Raw genomic sequence first — 11,255 nt, forward strand, 5'->3', positions numbered from 1 at the left:
ATATACATACAGTACACACACACACACACACACACACACACACACACACAGTAGGGCAAAAAAGTACTTAGTCAGCCACCAATTGTGCAAGTTCTCCCACTTAAAAAGATGAGCGAGGCCTGTAATTACAGTATACACTTCAACTATGAGAGACAAAATGAGAAAAAAATAAATAAAATCAGAAAATCACATTTTTTACACACTGTTGCTGGTAGTTTGGCCCATACCTTCAAGCAGATCTCCTCTAGAGTAGTGATGTTTTGGGGCTGTCACTGGGCAACACCGATTTTCAACCCCCTCCAAAGATTTTCTATGAGGTTGAGATCTGGAGACTGGCTAGGCCACTCCAGGACCTTGAAATGCTTCTTAAGAAACCATTCCTTCGTTGCCCGGGCGGTGTGTTTTGTATCATTGTCATGCTGAAAGACCCAGCTACATTTCATCTTCAATGCCCTTGCTGATGGAAGGAGGTTTTCACTCAAAATCTCATGATACATGGCCCCATTCATTCTTTCCTTTACACGGATCAGTCGTCCTGGTCCCTTTGCAGAAAAACAGCCCCAAAGCATGATGTTTCCACCCCCATGCTTCACAGTAGATATGGTGTTCTTTGGATGCAACTCAGCATTCTTTCTCCTCCAAACACGACAAGTTGAGTTTTTATTTATTTATTTAGTTAATTAATTATTGGTCGGTTACTCAGATGTACATAAACATAGCGATACAGTCTCAAGTATACAATAAAAAACAATTAAAAGTGGACGATCAGGTGAAAAAGATAGCACATTCAGGCAAATAACAAAATGTACACTAACACAGAGGATCAAGAGAGGTTGTTAATGTGGCACCAGAGAGGTGTCCATATCTGCCAAAAGTCATTAGACCTTTGTTGTATGTCATAAGTGAGCTTCTCAAGTGGAAGTAATATTGACATTTGAGATTTCACATTTTAACAGAAGGTGCCTGAGGAGAAGACCACAATAACAGTATACATTTCTTTGCCAGGTATACCAAATTTAAAAACAGTTGCCTTGTGTGGAAGTCAAACACAGTCTCAATTACACTATACAGCAGATACAATTCCAACGAGAAACAAAATTTCAACTTAAGGAGCCTTTGAAAAAAATGATGTACTTTTGATTTTGTCACAATACCAGAAGCAGTGAAGGAATGTTCCTTTGTGTTTCTTGCAATTAAACAGAGATCGGAGGAGTCTTTGTACAAGTTGAGTTTTTACCAAAAAATTTGGTTTCATCTGACCATATGACATTCTCCCAATCCTCATCTGGATCATCCAAATGCTCTCTAGAAAGCTTCAGACGGGCCTGGACATGTACTGGTTTAACCATGGGGACACGTCTGGCACTGCAGGAATTCACGGGTGGCGTAGTGTGTTACTGATGGTAGCCTTTGTTACTTTGGTCCCAGCTCTCTGTAGGTCATTCACTAGGTCCCCCTGTGTGGTGTTGGGATTTTTGCTCACAAAATGATGTGATCATTTTGACCCAACGGGGTGAGAACTTGTGTGGAGCCCCAGATTGAGGGAGATTATCAGTGGCCTTGTATGTCTTCCATTTTGTAATAATTGCTCACACAGGTTTCTTCACACCAAGCTGCTTACCTATTGCAGATTCAGTCTTCCCAGCCTGGTGGAGGTCTATATTTTTGTTTCTGGTGTCCTTTGACAGCTCTTTGGTCTTGGCCATAGTGGAGTTTGGAGTCTGACTGTAGGAGGCTGTGGACAGGTGTCTTTTATAATGATAACGAGTTCAAACAGGTGCCATTAATACAGGTAACGAGTGTAGGACAAAAGAGTCTCTTAAAGAAGAAGTTACAGGTCCGTGAGAGCCAGAAATCTTGCTTTTTGTAGGTGACCAAATACTTATTTTACAGATGAATTTACCAATTAATTCATTAAATATCAGACAATGTGATTTCCTGGATTCTTTCCCCCATTCTGTCTCTCATATTTGAAGTGTATCTATGATGAAAATTACAGGCCTCTCTCATCTTTTTCAAGTGGGAGAACTTGCACAATTGGTGGCTGACTAAATACTTTTTTGCCCCACTTTATATCATATCACATACCATACCTTACTATACCATACCATATATACCATTGTCTTGCAATGGTAATGGTCTTCAGAAATATTAGAATGATAGTACTGCTTAGGGAAATGCTGTCATGTCATGTTTTGCTGTCACAGAAGATGTCATGTGTGTGCATGTGCATGTGTGCATGTGTGTGTTGTACCAAGCCTTTGTTTATTATGCACACTCTTCTGGTTTATGGCATGCCTCTTTGAGAGAGATCACTAACCGTAATATATTATAATTCCTTTAACCTGACAAAAAAAATACAGCAGTCAGAGACAATTAGAATAAAACCTGTTACTGTTCTGAGTTATTCAGAGTATTGTCTTTGTGGACAAATGTTTTTCCTGGATTAAAAAATAGAAAATATACTGCATTTGGTTTACATGTATTAAATAAATTAAATTAATGTGCTACCTGAGAAACAAATGCACAGATGTTACTGGACACTACTATGTTCCCTTATTATTTGGTGACATTCTAATTATTAAAGTCATTTTGATTTCTGAATATTTGTTGCTTAATCAACAGGGCCAGGTCTGCTTTCAAAACTTTACAAGCAAACATAACATATTGCCCTCAGGTGGCACAGAACAGAACTGGAGTGGACTAAGGGCCACAGCCCAAATTACCTAGAGACCAATTATGCCACTGTCTACTTAGAGCAGTCAGTGTTGGCCAATTATCTTTACCGACTTATCTGTAAACAATAACAGAGCTAACATTAGCAACACCTCTCATTAAAATTGGGCTCTGATAGCACCTTTGTCCCAAATGCATTTGCTTTGGTCATTTAATGATGATATGAAAACATGTTCATGGATTACATTGTGCTAGCAATATTTTTATGGTGACCTGCAGTAAAGACATAGAAGACCTAAATATCTCTACATGCCAGGCCCAGTGCTGTAGGATATTGGTTGGCATTGATCTTATTCAGGTGGTTACTGGTCTTGTTTATAGTGAAGGACAATGTATTGCAGGCATTTATTAATTTAATAATTTTGTTTTAAAATGGCCAGAAACCAGTCACATAATGTATTCATCAGACTTCCAATGTGACTCACTACATGTAAACTACAAGAAAACACTCAATCCCTATCCATCCCTTTCTACAAATGTAATACATATGTAAGTTGTAAAAAGATATGCAAAAAAAAAGCAAAAAAACATTGATTCTGACATTTACAATTTGCTTTGGCCACTATCATGTAGTACTGAACTGTAGTAGTACTGTACATGTAGAAGTACTGACATGTATCCAATGTAATTTAATGTAATGTACAGTAAGTACCAGGACAAAATGATGGAACATATCAATGTCATATCATTTCACTGAGATTAGTAAGGAAATGGACATTTGGGGTGTTGTAAAAAATTAGAAGACACAAATTACACTTGTTCCATTCCATTTCTGAAAAGATCTCTTCAAAGAGATGTTTTAGAAGATATCCTAAAAGAAATGGTCCAAAGCAGCTATAAGACAACCTGGCTGCAGTGTCAAAATAAAGCTGCCCCTTTTACAGTAAGAATGAATGCATCATGTGACACACTAGTCATTTGAACATTTGGGTCAGTTAAGGAGCATATCTGTTCAGAAAAATCTCACATACAGTATGGGCTATGTTGAAATTGTGTAAAAAACCTAATACAACAATTGGATTTGGGCCTGGATTTTGCCTGCTGAATGAACAAAGCCTAAGTATCATCCTAGCATTCCAAGTGCTCTTATGAAACCTTTTGCACTAATCTCAGTTTTGCCTCTGATTTATTATATATTCTAAGTACCAAGGGTGCAATAGGCTCTATTGTTTCTTAGACTTTTTCTTTTTCTTCATCTTATATTCTTATATTTCTTCTTATATTTTTTCTACATTTTTGCTATTTTTAAGTGTTTGCCAAGCTTAAAACCTCACAAAACATGGCAGGTATATCAGAAAGTTTGGTCATCATGGTCTTCCAAAACCTCCACAACAGCACCCCTAAAATTTGTCAGGAACATGGTCTCCCCCCAAAAAAAGAACTAGAAATAGTTTTGGGGAAAACATTTTTTAGTTTGTGCATTTTGATGTGTACCAAATGTTTTAAATACTCCTAGGGGATTATTTGGATTAAAAAGAAGGTTAGAAGCATAATGTCCAGATATCCACAATATTATTATTAATTAATTGAATACATTTTTAAAAATTGTACTGAACAATTCAGTTATGATGCATAGTCTTACAGATGACAGTGATTTATTTTCATAGTGCTACCAACTGGCTAAACATAGAGAAATTATGTTTTATATTATAGAAGTGATTTATATAAAGCTGTGTACTTAATTAGTAAGCTAATGCTGAGAAAACTGGAGTCACAATTAAAAAAATAATACAAACAAAATGTAATGATTTAAAAAAAAATTAAGTAATGCATGTAACTTTCCACCATGTATTTTTACCATTGGTTATAGGACTAGCAGTGGTAAATGCAGTTTCCATAACAAAATAATCCATGCAAATAATTACTTATTAATTAGTGATTTAAGTAATTTCTTATTTATACTTATTATGAATTGATGAAATCATAGCTTGAAAAATGTAAATCATCAGAAGTAGGTGGCAAATCATAGTGACTCATGGGAAAACAACATGCTATATTTAGAGTTAGAGAGGCCTGAAAAGCACCTATTGCCTACACTACCTGTGTACAGTAACTGTAAGAATAATGAATGTATTCAGAATGATTATCCTACTGTAGAAGTGAATTTGTTTTTATTTCCTGTTTTGTACTCTGTTATACATATCTGTGTACATATGGAATTTTTAAGGCCAGAGCTACATATTCTAATTTTACATCTAATTCTAGCTACTTTTACATCTTCATGATGTAAAATAATCCATAATTAATAACATTTTGTGTTAACACCCAACATAGTAGTTTGGGTAAAATGACAAACTGAGAAAAATATCCAAACAAATATGCAAAGTAGTATTTTTGTATGAATTTGAAAGTAGAACAGAATGCAGGATCTCTTTGTACAAAACATTTCTGTAAAAAATTTCAAACTGAATTGTTTTCATGATTTGGAAGAATGGAGACCTATGCTATTCATCCCATATTTTCTGTTGTTTTTGTTGTCAGTTTGTGGAAACTCTGTTCTTGTGTATCTAATAATAACACAGAGGGCTTTGCACTCTCCTATGTTTGTACTAATTGGTCTTATGGCAGTTGTGGACTTGTGTTCACCAATGCTCTTTGTACCTCATATGTTGTTTAGCTTTTTATTTGACTGGAATGGTATTTCATTTGCTGGCTGTCTGATACAAATGTTTTGCATTCATTATTCAGGGACATTCCAGTCTACTTTATTGTTGGCAATGGCCCTGGATCGTTACTTTGCTATTTGCAGACCCCTTTTTTATCACAAGTATATGGAAATATGTAACTTTTTAAAGTTCATTGGCATTCCATTAATCAGAAATGGAATCTTAATTACCACAGTAGTTTGTCTGGCAGCAAGACTATCTTACTGTGCAAATAATGTGATAGACCATTGTTTTTGTGAACATATGGCATTGGTACAGTTGGCATGTGGAGATATTAAAATTAACAACTTAGTAGGACTTTTGACAGCCTTCTTTATACCTACCTTAGATTTTGTTTTCATTGCTGTGTCTTATATAATAATATTCATCACTGCTCTAAAATCTGGTAAGGCTCATTTAAAGGCTCTTAATACTTGTATTACTCATATAATTGTTATCACTTTTACACTATTTTTTGCCATGATTTCTTTTATGCTATATAGAGTAAGAAATGATTTCTCTCCAAGCAGCCGTGTATTTATGAGCACAATGTATTTACTTTTTCCAAGCTGTTTTAACCCTATAATTTATGGACTGAGAACAAAAGAAATAAGGCAACAGTTTCTGAAATTAATAGATTTCATACATTTTTGAAATTCACGCATGGCTATGATTTTGAAACTATTCAGTCCACTAATTGGGGCACAAAATGGATTAGGTGAATGACATGTACATTTAAACAATTGTTACTATAACAACTGTTAAATGTTTTTGAGACATGTACAGCTATATTTGCATATTATGCCTTATTGTGCAGTTCTGTTTGTTTTGCTCAGATCAATTTTCATGCCTCCAAAGTTTTTGTTTTAAAATTATGCATATCTGTTATCTATCAGTAAATCAACAGCACAATCATTTGTCTGAATGATATGCTATGGAGGTCAGCCAACAGCTCATCATGTAAATTGTGCAAGCTGTGCAAGTGCCTTTTATGATATAAAATATTTGGGCATTGGGCATTATTAGAGCTAGCAATGAACTGCATTTGCACAGCATGATGTAAACAAAATATACGAATTCTGATCTATGTCTTTTTATTACACTTGGATGTCCACATTTATAAAATGTCAATTTGTACCTTAATAAATCTTCAAAACCCACATTTGTGTCATGATTAGGAGAAAATTCTAATTGTAAAATTCTAATACAATTCTAATACAATTCTAATACAATTACAAAATCTAATATAATTACAATATATTTTTACTTGGAATTTTGACTTTTAGATGTTAATAGTTAATAGTGTACTTTTTAATGGGTTGGATTGTACAGGTGTAACTGTGTTAAATCTTATAACAAAAAAATGCTTTCACATTTAGAGCATGACGTGGACAGATTTTAAAGCTTTACATGCTTCGTTTTTTAACAGTTTTAAACAATTCTAACTGACCTAAGACCTAAAACTTTGGAAACATCATACTTAATGATGTGGGAGTTATGCAGAGGCACACATGAGGTGAGGTGAGGCATATATTGTTTTGGGGAAGTGCAAGTGTTAAATAATAATACACAAAAATGAAAAATCCAAAACCATATACAGTAATTCACAGAAGCCTATGTGCCTTCTATTTATTCTTACCACAGCTCACTGCAAGACAGACATTCATTAACCTAATTCTCTGCATGTGTGCAATCATCTCTACTTCTCTTGCTCTGCCTCCAACTCACAAACTGGCACTTGACCACACCCAAACTTCCAAAGATTCTTACACAGTATAGCAGACATTGTAACCACGGTATAGTTATCACTGAAGTGAAAGTATGTGAAATTGAAAAACAATTAGCAGAGTTTTGCTTATTTTACAAATGAAAGGTGTCAAACATCAATGTAATTACCCATTTCACTGCATTTCACATTCATTAGTGCACAGGACTCATGACATGCCAATGAAAAACGCATTCATAGTACACATAAATGACTTTGCCACCCAATCACAAGCACATGCTTAAGCACATACTATGAAATCCATCTTGTTGTTTTTTTTTATTCTAAGCAAGTAAACCTATTGCCAAATACTTTTTAGTTGTAGCCCCTTTGACTACTTTCACTATGTCTAAATAAGCAACAATATAATGTTTTTCAGGCCAAACCACTATAAGCATTATGACAACCAAACCTCCATTAAGGCATTTGGCAGACAGTCAAATCAAGTCACATACTAAGATCCCCAGTCAAAGGAAGGTAATGTATTATGACAACACACACTGCACTGCATCACTACCAGACACACTTGATCCACTACAGTTCGCGTACCACCAGAACCGCTCTACTGAGGATGCCATTGCTCATCTTCTTCACACTACGATGAGCCACCTGGACTGCAGAATAGGGAATTATGCAAAAATGCTGTTTGTGGACTACAGTTCAGCGTTCAACACCATAATTCCCTCCACGCTCACCTCTAAGTTGGAGGTCCTTTGTCCTACCGCTGTGTCAATGGATCTCCAACTTCCTGACAGACAGATCACAAGCCATATGGGTGGGCAAACACACCTCATCCACCCTCACCCTCAGCACTGGAGCTCCCTAGGGTTGTGTTCTGAGCCCCCTGCTGTACTCACATATAACTGTGTGGCCACTTACAACTCCACAACCATCATCAAGTTTACTGTCAACACTCTTGTGGTGGGCCTGATCTCCAACAAAGACGAGACGGCCTACCTACAGGAGACTAAAAACCTGGAGAGATGGTGCCAGGAGAACAATCTTCTCCTGAACGTCAGCAAGACTAAGGAGTTGATAGTGGACTTCAGCACAAAGCAGGAGTGGTCATACCAACCGCTAAACATCAACGAGACGAGTGGAGAGAGTGGACAGTTTCTGATATCTGGGTGTTCACAGCACACAGGACCTGTCTTGGTCCTGTCACATCAACACCCTTGTGAAGAAGGCCCGGCAGCATCTGTACCATCTGAGACGCTTAAGGGACTACAAACTACCCTCTCAGGTGCTAAAGACTTTCTACACCTGTATCATTGAGAGCGTCCTGACGGGTAGCATCACTTCCTGGTTCGGGAACAGCACCCTGCAGGACAGGCGAGCCCTCCAGAGGGCTGAACCTACCATCTACGCCGAGCTCCCTGACTCGCAGGACATCTACAGCACGCGGTGCCGGACCAGGGCCAGGAGGATTGTAAAGGATTTCAGCCATCCCAATAATGGACTCTTTTCTTTGTTGCGTTCAGGGAAAGGCTTCCGCTCCTTGAAAGCAAACAGGAGAAGAAGAAGAAGCTTCTTCCCCCAGGCCATTCGGAGTTTAAACCAGGAAACACCCAGAATCTGGATCTAGATCTGAATCTAGTACTGGACCTCTCCCCTTCACTGTTTTTTCTGCACACCTTTTTTGCACTATGACACTTTAACTCTGTGCTGTCACTTTAACTCTGAACTTGCACAGCACAGTGCCACTTTATACACCTTTATACACACTTATGAAAGTGACGTGACATACGGCTAAGTATGGTGACCCATACTCAGAATTCGTTCTCTGCATTTGACCCATCCAAAGTGCACACACACAGCAGTGAACACAGACACACCGTGAACACACACCCGGAGCAGTGGGCAGCCATTAATGCTGCGGCGCCCGGGGAGCAGTTGGGGTGTTCGGTGACTTGCTCAAGGGCACCTCAGTCGTGGCCGGGCCGAGACTCGAACCCACAACCTTAGGATTACGAGTCAGACTCTCTAACCATTAGGCCACGACTTGCCCCATTAGGCCACGACTTGCCATACTGCACGCGGACACTTTATATTTTATATAGTTTCTTTTTATATAGGTTATACTTTTTTAAAAAATTTATGCCAGAACACAGAAAAACCTTGATTCGTGTGTTTGTTTTCACTGACATTGCCACCCTCACTATCACTCTATGAAAAGTAAGAATATGTTTCAAGACACATATTATTGTTCCTGTTCTGAAGAAGGACAATACAACCTGCCTAACTGACTACAGCCCTGTGGCATGAACATCAGTTATGGAAATATTTTTCTGAAATTATTTGAAAAATTATTTTTCTCTCAACTCAAGTCTCAAATTCAAATGTTTACTAATTTTATTTCAAATCTAAATTTGGATATATACTTTGGATATATTTTCTGAGAGCATGCATAGAGTTGAGATGGTGAAATACAGTGTGAGTGCGGATGGGAGGGTACGCAGTGGATCAGCGGTGCTAATTCATCATTGTTTCCCCACAAGAAAAAAATAGACCCACATGGGAATAGAAGAATAGTATATAGTGGCAAACACTAAAATGGTTTTGGAGTATCCAGAAGCAACAGATTGACTAATTATAAGACAAGGTACTTGGAACAATCTATGCATAATAATATATGCCAGATTGTTTGGTTGCCTTTGCCCAGTTTTGAGATTGGAATTTTTGTTTGTGTTGTTATATCAATGTAAAAAGGTCCACTGACAACTGGTTCATCCTTAAGCAGTCCTAGTATTGTGTAATGGGCATGAAATTATTCTAAATGATTCTATTATTTTTCTTGGAATGCAATATTTTATTATATTGATTCATGATTTTCAAAAGGAACTGTGCAGCTTGCAAGTTATTTCTGATTACAAGACTATTACTTTCATATAAGGTGGTTGATCTGAAATCTTAGAAATCTTGAGATGATGTTAGCTACTGTACAAAATATTTCATTCGTAACATTCACACTTAATGGTTTTCATGATTTGGGAGAATGGCGTCCCATTCTAACTATTCCCTATCTTGCTATGTTTTTATTGTCTTCTTGTGCAAACCTTACAATCATATATTTGATTATATCTCAGAGGGTTCTTCATTCTCCTATGTGCATACTAATTGGTCTGATGGCAGTTGTGGACCTCTCTTTGCCAATATTTTGTGTACCGAATATGCTGCTAAGTTTCTTATTTGATTGGAAAGGAATTTCACTAGTGGGCTGTTTGGTGCAAATGTTTTTCATTCATTTTGTTGGTACATTTCATTCTACTATACTGCTGTGGATGGCTCTGGATCGTTTTTTTGCTATATGTAGACCTCTTTATTACCACAAATACATGGGAATAACAAATCTTCTGAAGTTCATAATTTTCCCAGTTATCAGAAATGTGTTCTTAATAACCACAATGGTTTCTTGGGCTGGAAAATTGAATTTTTGTGCAACACATGAGATAGATCACTGTTTTTGTGAACACATGGCATTAGTTCAGCTTGCATGTGGTGATATCAGCATTAATAATGCATTAGGGCTTTTAGCTATTTTTCTTACAATAACTGCTGATTTTATTTTAATTTCAATATCATATATAATAATACTTTCTTCTGTACTTAAATCTGGCAAATCCTGCTTAAAGGCTTTTAACACCTGCATTACTCATATAATAGTCATGACAGTTAGTCTGGCTTTTGCTTTAATTGCCTTTATGTCATACAGAATAAGAAACAACATCTCTCCCTCCATTCGTGTCTTCCTGAGTACAATGTACTTGCTTTTTCCAAGCTGTTTTAATCCAATTATTTATGGAGTACGAACCAAAGAAATAAGAGAACAGTTTCTGAAAATTATTAAGCATGTTAAGGTCTTTCCCAAGTAAACAAACAATGTATGTGGGATTGAATATTGATCAATCCTTTACAACAACCAAGTTGCTATATGATAAAAACAATATTATATATTTTTGTTTTCATATAATTCCATTGTGATTGTACAGTTATATGAAATGAAAATTAAACAAATAAACTACACTAAACTACTAACTACACTTAAGTTGATTGCTTGACTTTCAGTCAGAGAATTTAAACTGGTGTTGGAGCTCAAGATGTCCATGCCT

At 36.7% G+C, this 11,255-nt stretch overlaps 2 protein-coding genes across 2 annotated transcripts; both read left to right on the forward strand.

Annotated features, from left to right (window-relative positions):
• The first annotated feature begins 2,129 nt into the window (after positions 1-2,129).
• LOC113643455 (olfactory receptor 52K1-like) lies at positions 2,130-6,035 on the forward strand. Its single transcript, XM_027147735.2, has 2 exons — positions 2,130-2,138; positions 5,091-6,035. The coding sequence occupies exons 1-2, from the start codon at positions 2,130-2,132 to the stop codon at positions 6,033-6,035; spliced, it is 954 nt and encodes a 317-aa protein (XP_027003536.2).
• Positions 6,036-10,027: 3,992 nt separating this feature from the next.
• LOC113643456 (olfactory receptor 52K1-like) lies at positions 10,028-11,018 on the forward strand. The gene has a single exon (XM_047820808.1). It carries the CDS (start codon positions 10,071-10,073, stop codon positions 11,016-11,018), a length of 948 nt encoding a protein of 315 aa, XP_047676764.1. The 5' UTR covers positions 10,028-10,070.
• The last annotated feature ends 237 nt before the right edge of the window (positions 11,019-11,255 follow it).

The sequence above is a fragment of the Tachysurus fulvidraco genome, chromosome 11 (genome assembly GCF_022655615.1).
Source record: "Tachysurus fulvidraco isolate hzauxx_2018 chromosome 11, HZAU_PFXX_2.0, whole genome shotgun sequence".
Classification (NCBI taxonomy): Eukaryota; Metazoa; Chordata; class Actinopteri; order Siluriformes; family Bagridae; genus Tachysurus; species Tachysurus fulvidraco.